The 23733-nt window shown below is 41.3% G+C and overlaps 2 protein-coding genes across 2 annotated transcripts; one reads left to right on the top strand and one right to left on the bottom strand.

The window, feature by feature from the left end:
• Window positions 1-1533: 1533 nt before the first annotated feature.
• LOC123602525 (olfactory receptor 52B2-like) lies at window positions 1534-2484 on the bottom strand. The gene is given in 1 exon segment (XM_045487010.1): window positions 1534-2484. A coding segment is annotated over 1 exon segment (951 nt).
• Window positions 2485-19335: 16851 nt separating this feature from the next.
• Window positions 19336-20286, top strand: LOC123602524 (olfactory receptor 52H1-like). Its single transcript, XM_045487009.1, has one exon. It carries the CDS (start codon window positions 19345-19347, stop codon window positions 20284-20286), a length of 942 nt encoding a protein of 313 aa, XP_045342965.1. The 5' UTR covers window positions 19336-19344.
• Window positions 20287-23733: the final 3447 nt, after the last annotated feature.

The following is a 23733-nucleotide window of genomic DNA, read 5'->3' as shown; positions in this document are numbered from 1 at the left end:
CCTCATCTTCAGCTCTAAACCCAGCCATGTCTTTGTACTTCTGCAATTAGCTAAATCTCTCTGGAGTTTTCTATCTGTAGTTATCGCACTATTGTAAATTAACTTCCCAAGACTTGCTCTTAGCCCAGGATGCCAAGATTTTGGCAAAAGTTCTTCAGAAAACCCAGCTCAGGAAAAACAAAAATACTTTCTCTATACCCACAAAACGCCAGGAATCTGAGCAGACAGCTGAGAAGGAAGTTCTGTGGTTCTGGAGCAAGGTAGAATTTCCTTGAAAATTCCTAGATGGGCTTCTGAAGGAAGTAGGAAGCCAGCCCACACTGCCTGGAATAGGGACAGTGCAGCCTGAGTAGCTGAATAGTGTCTGTCGTCGTCGTCCCCCATCAGAAGTGGGTGGCGCACCTCTGATAGGGACAAGCCTTGAGAGGACACCTCCCTGTGGCTAGATTCACCCTGCTGGGAAAAGAAGGGAGGCAGGAGATAGAAGGACTTTGCTGCAGACAAAGGACGGGGTTTTTTTTGCTTTGTTTTGTTCTTAACCTTTGGCCATAAGCAGGGTGAAAGCTCAAACCAGGGAACTTAATGCCATTAACGGCAGTGACACAACACATTTGTACAGCATTTTATAATTTCTAAAGTGCTCTAGTGTTCAGTTTCTGTTTGGCTCTTCATACCACAACCCTGTGAGATAGATGTTAAGAAGTCTGAAAAGAGGGTTACTCCAGTGCAGATTAGAAGGGTTGCACAGGACACCCAGCATCCAAGGCAGTTCGTTTTTCCAAACACTTAATTGCCTTGTCCTTTTTTTCTCTTCCTAAATCACATACTCACAGCAGTAAAGATTTCCTTTGTGCGGATTGCATCATCAAATATTCCCATTTGTGTAATGAGATTGTGAAGGTGTTCTTCTGTTAATAAAATGAGATAGAAGAGGGAACCTCAACATTTCCCTTATTTAAGGTGTGCACTCTAGTTTGTTTTCTTTAATGTTTATTCATTTTGAGACAGTGGGAGATTGAGAGTGAGGGAGGGGCAGAGAGAGAGGGAGACAGAGGATCCAAAGCAGGCTCTGCATCGACAGCAGAAAGTCCAATGTAGGGCTTGAACTTAGGAATCATGGTGAGATCATGACCTGAGCCAAAGTCAGAGGCTTAACCAACTGAGGGACCCAGGCGCCCCTGTTCACTCTCATTTGTATTTAATATAGCAGTTGGGAAGGACACATAGAAATGTATTCTATGAATCTTATTTTTGTTTGATAGAAATAGAAATGTTACTAGTAAATAGTGAAGAACCCTATAGACATTTAAAATAGTAGTTTTATGCCTATGAATACACAGGTTTTCAAGAACCTGTTTACCTTTGAAATAAGGGACTCATACAATTTGGGTCATTTCTATTGAATGAAAAAAAAAAAAAAAACTAATTCCATAGCAGGTAGAGTCTATCCTAAATGACAACTTATCTGTCTGCTTTTTTAAATAGGATCCTTCCTCCTCACCTTTACAAAATCACAATGAGAGCCAATCATCCTTAGCAACACTTCCTTTTTGAAGAAAACACAAGGGCCACTCTTTCACGGATCTGTTTGGTCTTTACTCCATAGATAATTGGGTTCATCACGGGGGGAACGAGAACATAGAGATCAGCCAACAGGATGTGCACATGCTTAGGGATTTTTCGGCCAAAGTACTGAGCAATGACAGTGAAAATCCAAGGAAGGTAGAACATGAGGATGACACAGACATGGGAACCACAGGTGCTGAGTGTTTTCATCTGCACATCATGGGATGGCAGCCTGAAGACCGCCTGGAGAATGAGCCTATAGGAGACGACTATTGTCACCATATCTAGCGTTACACTGAGTAATGACACAGAGATTCCATACCAAATGTTGACGGTGATATCAGCATAAGCCAACTTAGCCAGCCCCATGTGTTCACAGAACGTGTGGGAATTGATGTTTGTCTGGCAGAAGGGCAGGTGCCTCACTAGAAAGATAACGGGGCAAACAGTTGCAAAACTCCTGAGCACTACAACACGCCCTATTTTGCCAATGACACCATGGCTAGGAATGATGGTGTACCTCCGTGGGTAGCAGATGGCCACATAGTGATCAAAAGCCATGGCCAAGAGAATGCCTGATTCCACCACAAAGGCAAAATGCATAAAGAAGAGCTGGGTTATACAGCCACCAAAAGAGATGTCCACATCATCAAATCAGAAGATGCTCAGGGCTTTGGGTACTGTGGATGTGGATAGAATCAGATCCCAAAAAGCCAACACAGAGAGGAAGAGGTACATAGGTTCATGAAGACTTTGCTCCACTGCCACCACACAGATCAGGATAACATTTCCTGACACAGACACCAGGTACATCAGGCAGAAGGCGATGGAGATCCACATGTGCAGCTTCTTCAGGCCAGGGATGACATTGAGGACAAACATATCATAATTGACAGTGGAGTCATTGGGATCAACCATGCCTGAATTATGGTATGGGACCTTCATCACTTGTCTATAAGGAGAAAGAAAGTTTGAGAGCTAGCCCTTCACAATCAACTAGCATATATTTATTAGTTAATGGACTCAGACATCTGCCATGTAAAATTTCCATTAGTAACTTTTCTCCGACGCAGACCTAATTGTGTGTAGTATTCTACATTGTGGAGAAAGGTTCTAAAAATTCAAAGTAAGATCAAAGAATTTCATAAAGATGCTTCCGAGGAAAATCCTGAGCCTGGTACTGTTTTCTCACACAATGGTCATAAATGAAAAATGATGGTCATGCAAAATTTTAAAACTTGTAATAATAATTTGTAGTCTCTGACTAAACATTTTAAGAAATGGAAGAAAATTATACATTTTTGTAAAGAATATTAAAAACCAAATAAAAACAAGAGTTTTTTTTTCTGATTGAACTAGTTAAACAACAATCCTGTTATCTGGCACATATATTTACCTAATCAACTATTGATCTATTGATCAACTAAACATCTGTTAATAACCTACAATATGTATAGAGATAGCTCCACATTCATAAAAGGGAAAAGGAGTTCAAATCCTGTAAAATAGAAATCTTGTGTATCAGGGTATAGTTTATACAAACACGGTGCCAGTAAAGGGGTTTTGTGTTTGTTAAATAAATTACTAACCATTGATTACAGATATCCTTTGTTGTGAAGTTTCAATAGTGAAAGATTTTATTAAATTACGAACCACCATCATTACAGGTGGGGATGCTGCTACTTGAGAATAGATGGAGTTGTTTACAGCACAGTACTTTTCTGAAACTCAGGATGAGGCTTTCACCCAGATTATTCAAAACATTGTTTCTATCTCAGTTTTCTTTGTTAATACATCCTACCTTCATTACTTTAAAGAAATGTGATCAGAAATAAGTAACTTGAGGAAATTAAAAACAGAAATCATAGAAGTAACTGGATGCCGCTACCAACCGCTTCTTATTTAAACTCCTTTAAAAATAGATTTGATAGGGGCGCCTGGGTGGCGCAGTCGGTTAAGCGTCGGACTTCAGCCAGGTCACGATCTCGCAGTCCGTGAGTTCGAGCCCCGCGTCAGGCTCTGCGCTGATGGCTCAGAGCCTGGAGCCTGTTTCCGATTCTGTGTCTCCCTCTCTCTCTGCCCCTCCCCCGTTCATGCTCTCTCTCTGTCCCAAAAATAAATAAACGTTGAAAAAAAAAAATAAAAATAGATTTGATAAAAAAAGAGGGGGCACCTGGGTGGCTCAGTCGGTTAAGCATCCAACTCGGCTTATGTTCGTGAGTTCAAGCCCTGCATCAGGCTCTGTGCTGACAGCTCAGAGCCTGGAGCCTGCTTCGGATTCTGTGTCTCCCTCTCTCTCTTCCCCTGCCCTGCTCACACTCTGTCTCTGTCTCTCAAGAAGTGAAGAAACATTAAAAAAAATTTAGAAAAAAATAGATTTGATCATTCCTTTCTTCGTTGGTTTTTAATTCCTTCACGTTTTATTTCATATGGTGCAAGCACTGAATTTGAATAAAACTAGTAAACAAGAAAGTTCTATCCTTCAGGGATTGTAACACAGTTGACTTTCCTCAAAGCTCTCTTCCCAGAGATTTTTCAGTAACCATCCACCTCGTACTAAATGGGTTTGATCACTGAAATGGTAAGAGATAATGGAATATACTATACTCCTTAAAGAAAGTCAAAATAAAATGTCCAATCCTGCCCTCATTTTGAATAGCCTAAAATCTTCACTAAAAAGCAAGTTAATTTTCATTAAAAAACAAAATTAATTTTCTTGTTAACAAAGAAAAACCTTCTCATTCTGCGTCAGGAAATATCAGCTTATACACAAAGATAGCTGAATTAGTTTTATTTAAAAAATGAATCACACTTAATATTTGCCACTTGATATTAAATTTTAAAAAGTTCACAAAATGCTTATGCTTAATGTCATTGTTGAACAATATCAATGGTACATAAAAATACATATTTTCATAGATAGGATTTCTGAGGGATAAAACATGGAAATAATTATTGTGATATCCATGTAGTAAACTAATAGGTGATTTTATTTTATTTTTGTTTTGTCTTGATAGTTTCTGTTTTCTATTATATGGAAAAGTATATTGTTTTACTATTGTAAAATATATGACAATAATTTGATGAAGTCGTTTTGTTGTTATTAAAGAGAGCACTAAAAGTGCAAGCTTTCATTAAAAGTTATTTGATTTGGGGGCGCCTGGGTGGCTCAGTCGGTTAAGTGTCTGACTTCGGCTCTGGTCATGATCTCGTGATCCATGGGTTTGAGCCCCGTGTCAGGCTCTGTGCTGACAGCTTGGGGCCTGGAGCCTGCTTTGGATTCTGTGTGTGTGTGTGTGTGTGTGTGTGTGTGTGTGTCTACCCCTCCCCCACTCACACTCTGTCTTTCAAAAATAAATAAACATAAAAAAAATTTTTTAAGTTATTTATGTCTTCCACCTTTAAAATTTTTAAACGTTTATTTATTTTTGAGAGAGAGAGAGAGAGAGAAAGAGGTAGGGGCAGAGAGAGAGGGAGACAGAATCCGAAGCAGGCTCCAGGCTCAGAGCTGTCAGTGCAGGGCGTGATGTGGGTGTGAACTCACCTACCGTGAGATCACCTGAGCCAAAGTAGGAAGCTTAACTGACTGAGTCAACCAGGCACCCCCATATCTTCCATCTTTAGAGGATTTTCCCAAAATCCCTTCTAATCCACAGTAATCTAACATTCTGTTGGGATAGCTTCAGGCCAATGACCCATCTATAGTTGCCCTTGGACTGTTTAAAATAAGCTGGTAAGTCTGGTTTTGATTACCATCACTTGAAATATTCATTGGCACCATAAATTGGCATGGAAAAGAATAGCGAATTACATTCACCGAAGAAAAGAGGTGTGTATAGAGCAATACATAATACACTTGTTCTTTACTTCATATAAAGATATCTTCCTAATATTATTCAATGTTAAAAATCAGACCATTTTCCTTACTTACAAAGATTGACTTGCTGAACAAAATAACATGTCTCATGTGGTGTTTCATGCTTTTAAAATAGAAGAAGCTGTGGGCGTGAGCCCAGACTTCATAGACAGGCAACCAATAAGTCAAAGTCAGGGTTTAGCCACCCACAGAGGATAAGATTTGAAGAGCAACCATAGAATCCATTACTTCCCTGATCTATCAAGAGCTCCCTTTCCCCAGACCACCTACTCAGGCACAGCTCAGATCTGGAGTCCCACCTAGGGCTTAAAAGATCAGAACAGTCTCTTCAAATAGACCCTGTTAAGAGACCGTCTCCTTCCGGGGTGGACAGCTGGTGTCCTCATCGTGCTCTCTCCTGTGAGTAACAAACTAGAATGAGACCATCTAAAATATCACTGTGGGAGGCTCAGAGAGCAAGGTACAGGTGTTATTATTACTCTTGGAAAGAGCAAGAGGAGGCTGAGCCTAGAGGTAGGGAGAAATTGCTGCAAGGAGAGCAGAGGGGAAATGCAGATCCAGAGAATGAAGATCCTGAGGAAGGGTAGTCAAAAACGTACACTGAATACTTGCTTCCTTTAACCTCCGGTTCATGTGGCCAGTCCACAGACACAGGAATGGCTTCTTGCAATGCAAGTGATTACAGTAACTGCTACGTGTCTGTGTCCAAGTTCATCGACAACGGTCCACCTGTTAGCTGCGCCACCTAGCTCGGTAAACTTCCATCCATTTCCTCAACAGAAGGGAGACTCCCACTGCATAAAAGGCAGAATGAGCCTAGGATCATGTATTGTTCTCGGAAAATCCCGAGGGACCCCTGGGACTTGGTTCCTGGTCCTGCCTCCCCTTAAACTGCAGACAGGGACAAACGAGTCAAGAAAATACTTCATTCCTTTCCTGCTGAACTGGCAAGAAGACCTTGAGCCCCATCAAAGTGCCTGGGGCAGAAAATTTAAGAGAACACCTAAGACCTTGAGAGTGAATTCAGCCTTAACATTTGCATCCTCCACACCTCCCTAGCCTCATTTGAGCCCCGGTTCTGGAGGCGGCATTATTTAATTCATTCTTGTGTCCTTTGAGCCCACCTAGCTCCTCCTCATCTCTGCCTGGACTCCAGTGAAAATCCTCAGACTAAGTTTGCTCCTTTAAAGCTTCATTCCAAGTGCATCTTGCTCCAGTCCACCAGTAAGTCCATGGACTTTCCTGTATCAATTTTATTCTGTCATCTCCCAAGCAAAACCCTCCACGAACCCATTCATCCCGTAGCCTTGAGAATAAGATCCAAGCTCCGGAACACAAGGGGCAGTTTCTTGCTGCCCTCTCCAAGCTCTTGTGATCTCCCAGATCCCTCTAAGCCTCGCCCACTTCCAGCTGTTTCTCCACTCTCACCATGTTCTCACCTGCTGCTGCACATTTGAAACAATGTTCACTCTGACTAGCACGGTTTTCATCCCATGATTTGCCTGGTTTTCCTTGAAAACACAGCTTGAATGTAAAATTCTTCACCATCTTGCTCTCTCCTTTAATTATATCAGCACCCTCCTCTGTGTCCTCACAGCTCCCAGTGCCTTTTAAGGTCATATTATCTCATCACTCTGTCCTGGAATTGCCTGCTTCCCCAGGAATCTGTGCTCTCCCTGAGTACAGTAAAAAAAAAAAAAAAAAAAAAAAAATGCCTCGGCCATATCTGCATCCACAGCCTCTGTTACACAGTTACTAGAATAAAATAAAACAATTGAAAAGCAATTGTCCTGTAATGTCCCAAACAATGTGCAAAATACCTTGCATACAGCATCACAAATCACTTTTCAAACCTTGTGAGCTGGGGAGATCTCCACACACACACACACACAAGGAGACTGGAGCCTGGATATTTAATTCATCCAATGGGCCTGCTGGAATTGTACGTTGCAGCCAGCAGTCAGTGCTTGGCCTCAAGCCTTTCTCCTCACTGCCCCCTCCATGCTGTCCCATAGACTTCACCAACAGACGGTGGTTGGGTGAATGCATACATGAGAATGGGAAGCTGGGGCAGGGAATGCACCCACTAAGCTGAATGTCATCTTTCAAGATGGTTCTGTGAACAGGCTATTGACTTACTAAAAATGGCATCTGTTGCTCATAACTTGTTATACTCCTATTCAATTTTGTTTAAGTATATGAGCCCAACTGAAAACAAAATACTTGCTTCAAGGAGCTTGTATTCACATCTTCCTCCTTCTTGCCTAAGGGTCTTTGCATATACTTTTCTCCGTGTTTGGAACGTTGTCCCCTTTTCCTTGGGCCTACTGAAGACAATGTAGTGTAATGTGAAGTTGAAGTAGGGTTCAGGAGCCAGACTATCTAAGATAGGAAATTCTCTGTTAAGCAGCTGAGCAACTGGAAGAACTTTCTGTGTATCATTGTTCATGTCTGTAATATGGAAACAATAAGGAGATCTACCTCACTGGGAGGGAGGAAGGACAAAATCTGATAATGTTTCTAAAGGATTTGGCCCTGTATTTGACATAAACCAAGAACCCAGTAAATATTACCTATTTTATTAGCTTTTAGTTAAAATTGACATCCTTTTTAAAATACTTTTCTTACAGAATCTTTTCTCATCTTCCCCAGGTCTGACCTGGGGTTTTCAGGTCAATTGACCTCTGTCAATTGACTTGCATAACATCCTACAGATTTTCATAACAGTTATCAAAGGTAGTGATTATTTTTACACATATACTCTGTTGATAATATGAAGAATATATTCCTCCTCCATGAACTGAAAGCTCCATGAGGAGAGGTATTATATCTTCTGGTGGCTAGCAGAGTGCCTTGCTCCTAGCAGGGGCTCAGTATATCTGTATTGATGCACTGCCTGCTTGATTGGTTGCCTGCCCCTCAGGCTAGTTTCGTTTCTCAGCACTTTAGTAAATGTACCTGAGTCTGATACGTAACACACATGACCCAGAATGTCCCCGGGTCTGCTAAGTGACACCCATGTCCCAGAGCACGTCGTATCCCCTTACACCTCTAATCTTTTGCACATGCTGGTCTCTTGGCCTGAAGTGTCTTTTTTTTTTTTCTGTCTTCCTTTAACTTTTTTCCATCCTCAAGACTCATATTAAGTTCACTTGCCCCTCAAGATCTTTTCTTATCCCTGGACTGTGGTATTATTCCTCCATGCAGTTTCCATGCACATCTTTGGGTTTCCTATGAGTCTCATTCTGTATTGAAATTTCATTTTTACAAGCCTGTTGAGCTTAGTAGATCATGTCCTCAAGTGAAATACTGATATTTATTTCTGAATATCCAGGGTGTAGCATAATGCCTGGTTTCCTGAGCTTGACATATTATTCTTACCGTCATAAATGTTTGTTGTGTGAAGAAAGTGATCCTGCAATCCTTTTACAGATATCACACCTGGTGCTTACTGTATCTCACACATACTGGTGACTTCCCTTGCTGAGGTAAGTTTCAAAGGGAGTGATTTAAATAGAATTACAGTGGATTATCGTTAAGTAGCCCAGTGGCTAATAACAGCAGTTACAATGTCCTGACCTTTAATTCCTTATCCACAGGTAGGACTATAGGATAACCTATGTTCCTTTTCATATCAGTTATCTATACTGTGTAAGAAGTTACTTCACAAGTTAACAATAAACATTATCACAGTCTCTGTATGTCAAGAACTCAGGAGCGGCCCGCCTAGAAGGTTCTGTCTTGGGTCTCTTACTGGTTGCAGTCCGGATGTTGCTGGGGTTGCAGACATAGGAAGGCTTGGCTGAAGCCGAGGAGCTATTTCCAAGACGATCACTAGGTAGCGCTGTTTGTTAGCAAAAACAAAAACACAACAAAACAAAAAAAATGGTTCAGCTCCTCCTCAGGCAGGTGGTTTGAATGTCCTGTCTCAAAGGCTGGCTTCTCCCAGAGTGGGCAATTCAGGAGAGATAGCAAAAAAGGAACCTTCAATGTCTTCCACAGCCTGCTCTCAGAAGGCACACATCCACCATATGCTATTTGTTAGAGATGAATTACTAAGTCCAACCCATACACAACTGGAGGGGAATTAAGCTCTATCCCTTGAAGAGAGGAGTATCATAAAATTTGTGAACATACTTTTTTTTTAAGTTTAGTTATTTATTTTGAAAGAGAGAGAGAGAGGGGGAGATAGAGAATCCCAAGCAGGCTCCATGCTGTCAGTGCAGAGCCCGATGTGGGGCTACAACTTATAAACCATGAGATCATGACCTGAGTGGAGATCAAGATTCAGACACTTAATCACTTAACCAACTGGGCCACCCAGGCGCCTCTATGAACATATTATGAAACCACCATTCTTGTTTATATTTATAACCTGAATTCTTTGTCTTCATGATGCTTTGTCATCTGACCTTGGGGGCCCCTATGTACACCAGGCTATCCACATTCAAATGCCCTAGGCTCCACATATAAATCATGATACCCATACTGTGTCTGGCACCATTGATTCTACTCAGAATAACAACTGTTTCCCAAAGTATGCTATATGAATAAATGAAGCATTCATAGAAAACATGGCAAGCCCTTCCCCAAGAACAAAAGTAAATCGAGGACAGCAATTAGATGCCACAATTCTTTATTTCTTCCCTACTAATCATACTTGTCATAGGATGTAAAGTTTTCTGAAAAAGAAACTGGCATAAGGTAGGGGTTTGAACTGAAAGAAGACTATAGAACTGTTACAATAAAAGAGGTTTTCCTGTAATGTACAGTTCTGAAAATATTCTACTTTAATCTGAGTTTTTTATATCACTGTAAATTAATTGTTTCTTAAGATTCGGCAATTAGTCTTATCTCTTTTCTTCTCTGTATTATGCTATGACTTTAGGAAGACAGTGACCATGAAGAGTTTGTGAAGAGATGGGTAATTAGGGAGTGGGGATATTTGTAAAAATACAGGTATACATTTCAGGCCTTTTCCAGATGCATTGAGCAATGTAAAATTAGTTTCTAATTGGTATTAGAATAGTGACTTCAATGTATAAAATGCTATAAAATAAGTGTCATAAAAACAGATGCTATAATATTGCTTTAACTACTAATAATTGAGAACATAGTTGAATGCCTACTTTGTGAACAACCATAGAAATCTGATGGCAAACATCAGGAGTAAGATCCTAAACTTGCCTTCTAGAAGCAGAAACAAAACGTTAAACAGATCATTGTAACATAGTGTGATTAGTGCTAAGGCAGGCATAAAGTCAGGGGGCATGATGGGGTGAGGGGTGATTTTCCAAATGGGTGATGCTAAATTTTAGGCTGAGTCAGCCAGAAAAGAATAGGAAGGGTATTCTATTTTTTTATTTTTTGATGTTTATTAATTTCTGAGAGAGAAAGAGACAGAACACAAGCAGGAAAGGGGCAGAGAGAGAGGGAGACACAGAATCTGAGGCAGACTCCAGGCTCTGAGCTGTTAGCACAGAACCCGAGGCAGGGCTTAAACCCACGAACCACGAGATCACGACTTGAGCTGAAGTCAGATGCTTAACTGACTGAGCCTCCCAGACACCCCAAAATAGGAAGGGTATTTTAGAAAGAAGGAATACCGTATGTAAAGGGATGATGCTTGCAAAAATTTAATGTGTGTTTGGGACTCGAAATATATTAGTATGGAATTTAGAGTGTTTGAGGGGTGAGTGGCAAGAGGTGTCACTGCAGAGGAAGTCAAGGGCCTGAAATCGCTAGATCTTGCGTGTGATGCCAATGGGGATTTCTTTTATACTCAAGTCTTTATCAACTTGGCAGGAATGATGATCATATTTCTATTTTAGAAAGATTATTATGGCTTGCAAGGAGAGGATGAATAGGTGGGGTGGAACTGAGATCTTTAGATCAATGAGGAGGGTCCAGTCACAGAGGTGACAAGGGACTGAAGAGTGGTGACAAAGGAGGAATGTGGTTCTAGAAATATTTTAAAGTGTCAGTTGCTAGGGCTCGCCAGCATATGTGTAAGGAGTTTTACATGTCGGTTCAAGTGTTTGATCCATAGGACTGATCTGTGATAACGAAGGCAGTCTCTTTTTAGGCTTGAATCAGAAACCAGAACCTGTACCCCTCCTCCCATTTGCATTTTCATACTAAAATGCATTTTATTTATTTTTTTTTTTTTTTAATTTTTTTTCAACGTTTATTTATTTTTGGGACAGAGAGAGACAGAGCATGAACGGGGGAGGGGCAGAGAGAGAGGGAGACACAGAATCGGAAACAGGCTCCAGGCTCTGAGCCACCAGCCCAGAGCCCGACGCGGGGCTCGAACTCACAGACCGTGAGATCGTGACCTGGCTGAAGTCGGACGCTTAACCGACTGCGCCACCCAGGCGCCCCTAAAATGCATTTTAAAATGCATACTAAAATGTATTTGCATTTTCATACTAAAATAACTGTTACATATACTTACACAGCTGACTGAATTCTTATAATGTAAACCCAGTAACTCACAGAGACATACAAGTCCTCTCTCCCTCTCCCTCTCTGTCTCTCTGTTCTGTCTCTTTGTTTCTCTTGCACACACACACACACACACACACACACACACACACACACACAGTGGTGGAGACTGGCTTGCCATCTTGCAAGCCCCAGGGGACTCTGCTGGCTCAGGATGCTGCCTGTCCTAGAAGACAGGAATCTGCAGGGACGCAGATCACCCCAGCCTTCAGGACGTCAGAGTCTCAGGAGCTAGACCCCTGGGAAGTGTTTCCTGTGCAGTCCACAGCTCACTGATTGGGTGCGTGGCTGTGGCCTCTCAGGGGCCCACAAGTATTGAGTGCTCCCTCTGAAGTCCAGGAAGAGGAATAAGAGGATTGGTTGCACGGAGGTGCCATTTCTCCGCATACTTGGTCCTCCCCAAGGGTCTGGGTTTGGTAAGTGTTGGAGAAAACAAAGGCAGAGCTCAGGTTTGGATCCTGGGACAGCTAACTGAGGGACATACACGGGACCCAAGAAGAGAGGCAAGGAGATGCTAGGAAAAGACAGGGGTGGGCTCAATCCGGTTTTCCCCATGAAATACAGTCTGCAGGCCTGGGTGCCAGATTTAAACAGTCTCAGGGGTTGGCATGAGGATGGACAAATGGAGCAGAAGGGAACAAGTAGGACTGGAGCTGTCTTCAGGACACAATCCAACAGCCACGACCACATGGTCTGGGAGCTTGGGTCTGGAAGAGCGGACTCCATCTCTGTGTTTTCTGTGTGATTTGAAATTTTCTGTTACTGTGCGGGTTTCTGGCATCCGTGTATATTTGCAAGTGTTTGTAATAATAATGACCTCATATGATGGTCACTATTGATTGGTAGGTTAACACTGAGCTGAGGACTTCTCTCATTTAATGCCCACGAAAATCCTGTGCAGAAACAGACACTTTAGAGACATCAAATAACTTGTTTGGTGTAATGAAAAAACAGTCACTGATCAATGCAAATCTGCTACTTGACTCTAAAATCTGGGTTCTTAAGAAGTAGGAATGATGTGATTTTGTGTAAACTTTGCCTAGCATTTCATGTGTGTGTGTGTGTTATACTTCACTCGTTCGTTTATTATATTTTAGCCACTTACTAATTAAACTGTACTTTAATGGAATATAAATAGAAGGGAAAGCAGAGGTGGGGTAGGGAGAGTCGTGGCTGAAAAAGTACAAAGGTCCCATATCAAACAGGAGCTTGTGTGCAATGATTTAAACATTATTTATTTATTTAATAAATCTTAAGAGTTTATAGAGATTAAACTAGTGTCAGAAATAAAATTATTTGGGGTGCCTTGATGGCTCAGTTGGTTGAGAGTCTGACTTCAGCTCAGGTCATGATCTTGCGGTTCATGAGTTCAAGCCCCGCATCGGGCTCGGTGCTGACAGCTGAGAGCCTGGACCCTCTTCCAGATTCTGTGTCTACCTCTCTCTCTCTGCCCTTCCCTGCTTGTCTTCTGTCTTTCTCTCTCTCTCTCAAAAGTAAATAAACATTAAAATTTTTTTAAACAGAAATAAAATTGTGATTATGAAAATGCCTTTACATACCAGCTGTGTGTGTAAATATGAGGACTCAGTCTTGTGGTTAAGAAAAAGTTTTCTGGAAGAATTTTCACCTCAGCTGAGACAAAGGGGGGTGAGCAAAAGTAAGCAGCCTTATTTCTCTGGATAAAACTTCTTGAGTCATGTTAATACAACTGTTATGATAACCGTGATCTTTAGATCTTTAGTGGAAATGCCTTTAACATTCTCCTGGTTTGGCATATTATTGGCTGCCAGTTTGCATGGGTTTATTTTCCTTTATTTATTCATGAACAGGTATTTAATGATTTCAAATGTATTTCCAGAGAATATTCTTTTTGTCTTGACTCAACAGCAACATTCATTTCCAGAAATATTCACTGAGCACTTTTTAAGTGCCACCATCCTGCAGATATTGAAAGCATTTTTGAAACCATGATAACAACAAAAGCAGGAAGAACAAGATTTGCATGATCTTTGCCTTTTTACAGAGACTGCAGTCTAGGAGAGAAAATAAATAGTAAACAAGTGGTGCAAGTGTGATGAACTGCAGAAAAGAAGGGATACAATTTGGAAACAGAACTTTCTGACACGGAGAGATCAGGAAGACTGTACCCAGGAAAGTAATATTTAAGTTGAATGAAAGGGGACTTAGAGACCTGAATGATAAGTTACATGGAAATTACTTTTAACATATACATTTTTAGAAAAAGCAGGACTTCTTTTTCTGGCAAACATTCCTGGAGTGTAACAGGAAGACTGAAGAGGTAACACGACCAGATTGTGGAGACCTTGTTAGCTATGTTAAAGATCTTTAATTCTGATTCCAAAAAGATTGGATTACTATAATTGATTGCGCATGGGGGGTTAAAAAGGGAAAGGTATAAATGGTGAAATTCTGATTTTTGCTTCGGGTCATTTAGTGGATGATATTGGTATTCTGTGAAATATTAGACACAGTAGGGGGCATCAGGTTTGTGAAGGAATATGATGAGTTTTCATTTTGATTTTTGAGAATTAAATTTGAGTGCTATGAGATATCCAAAAGAGGATATCCAGAATGGAGTTGAATGTATGTGTCTTGTTAGATGTAAATGATAGGTAAAGAATTGGTAGATGTCATGTATAGCTATTAATTGGGATCTTGGGAGTGGATGATACAGATTAAGAAAAGTGTGAAGAGAAAAAAAGGGGGCTTCAAGCAGAACCTTGAAGCACCCCAGGACGTAAGACACTCAAAATAGGAAGAACAGGCAAAGGATGAGATGAGATGTCAGAATGGTTGAAGAAAAATTCCAAGTGTTGTAATAAAACATTAAGACAATATTTCAAGATTGAGGAGATAGGGAATAGGGTCAAATGCTGCTGCTAAGTCCAGCAAGGACTCAGTGTGGGATGTGGATTTCATTGGTGATCTTAGGAAAAGCTGCTTTGGTGGAAAGATAAGGACAGAGGTAAGATTAACATAGGTTAAAGGGTAAGCAGGAGATGAGAAGAACATAAGTGGTGTAGACAAGTACATATCTAGCTATGCATGAGAGAATATAATTGTTTCTGTGTAATTTAGGCCAGAAAATACTTGAGCACATTTTAATTGTTTAAATGTTGAAGGAGTAAACTTCTTGAAAGGCTAGGTAGAAGACAAATGCGTACACACTCACACACACACACACACACACACACACACGCACGCACAGATGCGAGGCTGTCTTACATGATTTCACATACAATGGCTTTGAATTTCTCTGTGAAGCAAAATGAAAGGTGATCTGTTGAGAAAGAGGGAGTTGGAGTTGGTGGACGTGCTTGAAGAAAAGTAGGGAAAAAAAGTCATCCAGGGAGACTGAGCTGAATAAGATCATGTTGCTGGGTCATCGGGCAGTGTTGGGGGGGTGAAATTGAAGGTTGATGATCATGAACTTATGGGAACACAAACATGTCTAGTTAAGTGCCTTTCCATAATGATCTGAAGGACTTATTTTATTGGTGAATCTAGGAGTTGAGTTTTGCCTACATATTGATGGAAAGTCAGTGGATCAAGGGCAAGCAAAATATGTGTAAGAGAGTGCTTAATGTGATGAATTAGAATTTAACCTAGAAAGGAGTAATGCAGAGACACTAGGATAATGAACAAAAAGTATGGAAAGCATCAATACCTTGGAGGGCTCAAGGTTGTTGAAGAACAAATGATAATCACTGAACCACATACCTGAGCAGATACAAGTAGCATGTCTACAAGTATGATTTGTGAGGCAGGTCAATTCTAAGTTCTAGTGCTTCAAGATACACCTGTGGAACTGGACACCTGACTTCACAGTAACAAAATGAAATTGTCTAAGATGATGTTATGCTACATTGAGGGAAAAGTTTGGGGTAGATGAGTGGGAAGGATGTTAAACTTGGTGCATAATGATCACCACAATACACCCAGTTACACATATTACCGCACATAGTTGAAAAATTTTTTTCTTGTGATGACAATTTTGAAGATCTACTCTCTTAGCAAGTTTCAAGTATGCAATACATTTATTTATTTATTTATTTGTTTGTTTGTTTCTATAAATTTACTGGCAAGTTAGTTAGCATATAGTGCAATAATTATTTCAGGAGTAGAATCCTGTGATTCATCCCCAAATATAACACCCAGTGCTCATCCCAAAAAGTGTCTTCCTTAATGTCCCTTGCCCATTTAGCCCATCCCCCACCCACAACCCCTCAAGCAACCCTCAGTATGTTCTCTGTATTTAAGAGTCTCTTATGTTTTGCTCCCCCCTCTCTGTTTTTATATTGTTTTTGCTTCCCTTCTCTTGTGTTCATCTGTTTTTACATTACATTATTATTATTAACCCGAGCCACCATACTGCACATTCCATCCCCTCATTTATTTTATAATTAGAAGTTTATACTTTTGACGGTCTTTACCACTTTGACTCACGTCCTACACCCGCCTCTGTCAACCACCAATCTGTTCTCTGTGTCTATGAGTTCCATGCTTTCATGTTGTTATGTTTGTTGCTTTAGTTTGCAAACACAGCATTTGTCTTTGAGATCATACAATATTTGTCTGTGTTTTCTTCATGTGGCTTAAGTTTATATCCTCTGCTATGCAGATATCATGCGTGTGCCATTTGCCATATACTCTACAGAGAATTTTATTACGTGTCAGTTTATGTAAAGACTTCTCAGGTTTAATGTGGAGCTGTAACATTTGCTTGTCATGTGGCCTTTGGCGGGTTACTTAACTTCTCTGTGCCTGAGTTTCTGCACCTTCAAAATGTAGGTAACATTATTTCCTTTCTCATAGGGTTTTAAGATGATTACGGAAGTTATTTCACGTAAAGAACTTTAGACTTGCATAGTATTGTGGAGGTTTCCAAAAATATTAGTTTTGTTATAGAAATTGTTTGCTTGCTTTTTATCTTGACCTGGTTTTCAGAATGTAGCAATTCTAAATTTCTTTCACTAGAGGGCCCTCAATCACTCTCTTTGAATACATGTCTTCAAGAGTTTGTTTCCCCTTTCCTTTTTTCAAACCACATGTGTATAGTTTGAGGAAGAAGTATGATAGAATAGTTTAAAACACACAATTTGAAGTCAGAGGTATCTGGATTTTGGTCTTACTCAAATAGACCATTTATCATCTATATTAGTCTCTATAAAAGGGGTATAATGCCACTTAGGGGTGCCTGGGTGGCTCAGTCGGTGTCAGACTCTTGGTTTCAGCTCAGGTCATGATCCCATGGTCATGGGATCGAACCCTGCATTGGGTTCCGCACTGATCTTGGACCCTGCTTAAGATTCTCTCTTCCCCCCTCCCCCTGTCCCCTGCTTGAGCTCTCCCAAATAAATAAATAAATAAATAAATAACGTTGCTTATATCATACTGCTATTGTGGATAGTTTATTTTCCTTCAAAACATGATAAAGATTATTTTTTTTATTCTAGGAAACAATGATGATAAATGGGCTAAAATGACAAATGTCAACTACAACATTCCTACATATGTTAACCTCTTAAAATATTATTTATTTATTCATTAATATTATCTTAAAATGCAATAATATAAATACATATTTAAGGACAAAAAAAAGCACACTTGAACCAATTTCCTCAGTAAATCCTAAGAGGGGACTGGAGGTTGAGCTGTATATCTATTTCCATATTGTTCTCCATGGTGAGGTACCAAACATCAGTCTCAGAGAACATTCTGGTCTGAAAATGCCAGATGCTATAGTATAAGGGATATCAGGAGAGTAAGTGCAGTCAGAATAGGGTTAGTGTGCTGGGCACACTGCAGTTTGGTGTTAGGTTTTTCCGTACTGTCTTCTTTCTCTACAACCCATGCCTCTTCTCAGTCCTTGGCAACCTGAGTGTGTCACCTGAGACAACCACCTGGACTGGCACCACAGCATAAATGATTATTAACTGAGGACTGGCATGTGCTAGCTCTGCCAGTTACTAGAGATGAGCTCTTAGAAAAGATCATCTCTCAGGTTTCAGATTCTGTAAAAAAAAAATAGGTGGATAAAAACACATATCTGAGACCACATCCATAGTCATGCTGAAGCACAAGTCCTCCATGGACAGGACCTATGAAGGCTGCTCTAAGCAGTCAGTAGGGCACTCGATATGGTGGGAGGAGTTGAATTTGACATTGACCTGCCCAACAAGAAGGTTTGTATCAACTCTGAGCACAGTGTGAACACTCTGCTGGAGACCCTGGGAAGAAACACTAAAGGCTCTTTCCTACCTGGGCTCCAAGTAGGGAGGGCCTGGACCCCTGGTCACAAAATGGACCAAATGGGGCAGGACGCTGATCCTCTCCTGCCTTGCAGACAGACCTTGGCCTGGCAGTCCTACACAGCAATGGGAGTTCCTGCAGAGACCCTCACTTGCCCTGCTCCTTCTTAGCTTTCTTTTTTTTTTTTTTTTTCCAACGTTTATTTATTTTTGGGACAGAGAGAGACAGAGCATGAACGGGGGAGGGGCAGAGAGAGAGGGAGACACAGAATCGGAAACAGGCTCCAGGCTCTGAGCCATCAGCCCAGAGCCTGACACGGGGCTCGAACTCACGGACCGCAAGATTGTGACCTGGCTGAAGTCAGACGTTTAACCGACTGCGCCACCCAGGTGCCCCATGCTCCTTCTTAGCTTTCTTGCAAAAAAGTTGAACTGCTTTTGTTGGGAAAAAGATACATATCTCAGAAGACTGCTTTAAATGAGATAATACTTTGTAAAGCCTGGACTCCTATTATGTAATAGGAGTCATAATTGTCAATTGTCTCCTTATTTTCCCAATTGTTCCCCACTTTCTTCGCTTCTTTCTTTCTCTGCATGCGGTTAGATTGTTTTTATCTATACTCAAGTCTATACAGAAACAATTTACTTTGACCCAAGGAACACTTGGTCATTAACATAGGAATACAATTTTGTTCAGCTGGAAGATTCCAGAGTGACTGAGTGATTACTACCAGAAGTATCATGCCTAGGGAATCTTTTCTTTTCTTCTCTTCCCTTCCCTTTCCTTTCCTTTCCTTTCCTTTCTTTTTTTTCTTCCCTTTCCTTTCCTTTCCTTTCCTTTCCTTTCCTTTCTTTTCCTTTTTTTCTTTTCCTTTCCTTTCCTTTTTCTCTTTTCCTTTCCCTTTTCCTTTCCTTTCCTCTTCTTTTCTTATTTTAATGGGAAATCTTTTTCAAGACATGAGTATTGCTCTTACTAGAACTGGGAGGTTCTTTCTTGGCAGGTAGGGAAGAAGAGAACTAGCCGGAAGGAGAGAGTGGAGGAAGAATTATACAATTTTCTCAGGTTTATTATACAAAATTTGTTTTTCAGACACAGAATCTATTCATCAAATCACACCGGCCATGTACAACCTGAGTAGCGACCACACAGGTGACTTCACCCTTTTGGGCGTCCCTGGCCTCGGGCAGTACCACGTCTGGATCAGCATCCCCTTCTGCTTTATCTATCTCGCGGCCATTGTGGGCAATAGTATCCTTGTCTACCTCATTGCTGTGGAACATAGTCTTCATGCACCCATGTTCTTTTTCCTTTCCATGCTGGCCATGACAGATCTGATACTGTCTACCACTTGTGTCCCCAAAACGCTTACCATCTTCTGGCTTGGTCCCCAGAAAATCAGTTTTCCTGGTTGTCTGACCCAGTTATTCTTTCTGCACTACAGCTTTGTGCTGGACTCGGCTATACTGTTGGCCATGGCATTCGACCGCTACGTGGCCATCTGCTCTCCCCTGAGGTACACCACTATTCTGACTCCCAGGACCATCATCAAGATTGCAGTGGGCATCTCCTTTCGAAGCTTCTGCATTATCCTGCCAGTTGTATTCTTGCTCACACGCCTGCCTTTCTGCAGGACACGCATCATACCGCACACATACTGTGAGCACATAGGTGTTGCCCGGCTCGCCTGTGCTGACATCTCCGTCAACATCTGGTATGGCTTTGGTGTCCCCATCATGACGGTCATCTCAGATGTGATTCTCATTGCCGTTTCTTACAGCCTCATCCTCCGTGCCGTCTTCCGCCTCCCCTCCCGGGATGCCCGCCACAAAGCCCTTGGCACGTGTGGTTCCCATGTCTGTGTCATCCTCATGTTTTATACACCCGCCTTTTTCTCCATCCTTGCGCATCGCTTTGGGCACAATGTCTCCCGCACTTTCCACATCCTGTTTGCCAACCTCTACATAGTTATTCCCCCTGCACTCAACCCCATTGTCTATGGAGTGAAAACCAAGCAGATCCGAGATAAGGTCGTACTTTTGTTTTCCACCAAGGCTACGGAATGATGTTTCAATGTGCTATGGAAAAGCAGACGTCATTCTATTGGGGATATTAATGTAGTAAGATAGAAAACAAACATTCTATTTAAAATGAGACCTGTCTGCAGGTGCTTTTGCATATGAGGAAAATGGTGTGGCCTCTATGAAGGAGATGGTTCTAAGTGTAAAAATTCCTTGATGACCTGTTTGCTTGTGGAGCATGAAGTTGCACAGAATTTGATCAGGAAGAAGAGGTGAAAACAGAGAGCTGACTCACTGTGAATGGACCAAGCAATACAAATTTGGAAATTGAGATTTGCAACTGGGCGGGAGGGAGAAAAAATGTGTTAAGTGAGGCAGAGAAACAGAAGAGAGACTAAAAGTGAAAATATCAATGAGGAATTCTTATTGAGGGCATTTGTAGATGAATTAGGAGCATTGGTGGTTATAGTCAATAATATTATTGTCCGTGATATGCTTCTGCAGGTCTCTACCAATGCACCCCGTTCCTACCATGACACATAAAATCATTCAGTACAAGGGCTAGGAGCAGTGCCATCTACCAGCAGTGCTGTGACGGGGAGGAGAGAGCATGTATTTCTCAACACCTGCATTCTAGCTCCAGTGCTGGCAGAAGAGAGGAGCTTCTAGGCTCCAAGACACTGAGAAAGTGAGCCGCAGAGATGTGCCAGGAGACCTCAAGCCAGTTCACTGGAACAGTAAACTAGACGTCTAACCCCATTGACCAAAGACTTTGAGGCCCTTATCTACGGTGTGTTTCCTGGACTGGAAGACTGAATCAACTACAAGACACATCAGTGCAGTGAAGGGGGAGGAGGAGAGAAAATCTACAAGAAAGTGATGCATCCATGGTAAGATGCACCTAGTTCCACAGGATTAGATTAGAGACAACACTGCCGTGTTCACAAAAAGATCTAGAGTTCTTACAATAAATCTTTTTTCTTCTTTTGACCATTATCCGCCGATGTGGAATTATTTGTTGGGTACCCACTGTATTGCAACACGGTTCTAAGCATTCGGGAAATGAAGGTTAATGATACAAAGACTCTGCCCTGCGTTTGTGGAGCTTATATTCTCAGGAGAGTGACACACGAGAAACGAGAGAACAAGCTCTACACCTTCAAAGAGGGATGTAACCGATGGAAAAATGCAGCGAATACAGTGATGCACTACAAGTGGACGAGGAGGACAGGGCAGCGAGGACCGCAAAGGCAAAGGCCCTGGGGCAGGGCACAGTGTGACGTGACTGCACAGAGCAGAGGCCAGCGTGTCTGGAGCAGAGCGAGGCGGGGATGCAGGAGCAGGGAGGAGGGGGGAGCGTGGCCGGGTCCTGTGGGGCTGGAATCATCGGAACCTCTTTGTAGGAGGAGGAAACTGATGCCAGCAGAGTGAATGTGACTTTTCCAAGGCACACAGCGGGGCGGTCATCAATGTGGAGCTACACTAGACTCTGCCAACCCCCAGTTTAGAGTTTTCCCCACTTGACATAACCTCACTCTCGTAAAAAAGAAAACATGAGTAGGAGTATCAGAGCCCATTTTTCTTGTTTCTGTGAAGCCTCTTGTCATAAATTAAGCCACATCCTTCTGCGTGAGGAGCCTGCTTTCTGTGCCAGCTGCTAAAAATGCCCTGAAGAGATGATCTCTTACTCTCTTCTGATTATTTCCATTCTGCTGAGAACATGGATTAGCCAAGAGCTGATATTTTTTAAAGTTTACTAAGGAAGGGATAGTAAATAAATAGGTTCTGAGCTATTTATTTTGTATTTTTATTATTTTTATTTATTATTATTTCATAAGTTTATTTATTTTTGAGAGAGAGAGAGAGAGAGAGAGAGAGAGAAAACATGAGCAGGAAAGGGGCAGAGACAGAGACACAAAATCCAGAGCAGGCTCCAGTCTCTGAGCTGTCTGCACAGAACCTGAATCAAGGCTCAAACTTGTGAACCAGGAGATCACGAACTGAGCTGAAGTTGGACTCCTAACCGACTGAGCCACCCAGGCGCCCCTAGACTGAGCTAATTTAAAAGTACATACTCGTTTCATCGTGGTAGGGACTCAAACCCGTGGTTATTCACCACCAGGCATGAATGGCTCACATGAAAGCCTAATGATCTAGAAAAACCAACATAGGAAGCAGTTGTCTCCTGCACTGTCTCCCTTACCCTCTCCCACTATCTTTGGGCCAGTTATATGTTATTATGTTTCTACTTCTTCCCAGGACAGTTCATTTATTTCTGTGACTTATGGCCTCTTTTCTGGTAACTCTCTATCTCAGTTTTCAAAAGAGCATCCTGATAAATCTCAGTGTCTGTTTTCCTACTTCATAGGCTCGGGATTAGGAGCACATGAAAAATGTAAATCAATGTGCATTGCAGACTGCAAAATACTAATCTAATGTCAGGTTAGTAGTTGACTACCACTGCCATTCTCATCTGGAAGCAGAATCTCAGCAGCATGTGCAACTCTGAGCTCATCATTGTCATTTAAAATCCTCCCCCCACTGTACTGTTCATTGGAGGAAAAACCAGGTTAAGCCTGGTGTTTCTCTTCCCTCAAGGTCCAATCTCCTCCCCGGCTGCCCCAGTGGCTCTTTGTGGTGACACTGGCTGCAAACATTCCATTCCAGTGTCAGACTAGGAATGAAATTATGTGTTGTGGTTGGATTTAAAAGACAATAATTATGCAAATATCAGCAGGTAACTTTCTCATACGTAAGTTATCGTTTGCTATACGTTGTTTTTATAAATTCCCCATCCCTTATATTAAATATAAAATACGTTGACCCTATCAATGGGGGATGAAACTGTTTTATTATCCCATCATCAGAATTTAGAGCTGTATTCTACAGATATAGGGATGCATGAATGTGTCTCTCTAAACCCTCTTGTCCAAACTTTCCACATGTGACCATTCTCAAGGTGTCTGTGATTCCATTGTGTTGCCTCTTATATTTTAGCTCTCGATGCCTAGTCCCCCCACCGTCCTGTTTACCCACACCTTAGCCAGACACTTGCACACTGTACCTAGACCAGATAGTGTACTTATGTCTTATATTGTAAGAAAATGACAACTAAATGTAGGTTTGTGCTCAGAAGAATAATGTAGGGCTTATTAAAAATGAGGAATGGAATAGATTTCAATGTCTGTCTTAGAGGTAAGGAGGCAGCTGGAGATTTTTATGTTATATACCTGCCACTTTGAACCTATACTTTAAAATAAATAAATAAGTAAATAAGTAAGTAAGTAAATAAATAAATAAATAAAATTCAACAGGTAAAAAACTCAATTTAAAAAATAAAATCAAATATTTCTAAATACTATGTTGAACTCAAGTTTATCTTACTACCTATTTGATGATTACAAAAAATACATAGAAATTCACATGCCCATTGAATTTCATAATTCTTTAAGTAGGCATATATGCATATCTCTAAGAGCCAATGTGTTGATT

This window comes from Leopardus geoffroyi, chromosome D1 (assembly GCF_018350155.1).
Source record: "Leopardus geoffroyi isolate Oge1 chromosome D1, O.geoffroyi_Oge1_pat1.0, whole genome shotgun sequence".
Taxonomy (NCBI): domain Eukaryota; kingdom Metazoa; phylum Chordata; class Mammalia; order Carnivora; family Felidae; genus Leopardus; species Leopardus geoffroyi.
This window is presented reverse-complemented; position numbering and strand designations above follow the sequence as displayed.

Coding starts and splice junctions, on each gene's coding strand:
- LOC123602524 (XM_045487009.1), top strand. CDS start 19,345: ATGTACAACCTGAGTAGCGACCACACAGGTGACTTCACCCTTTTGGGC.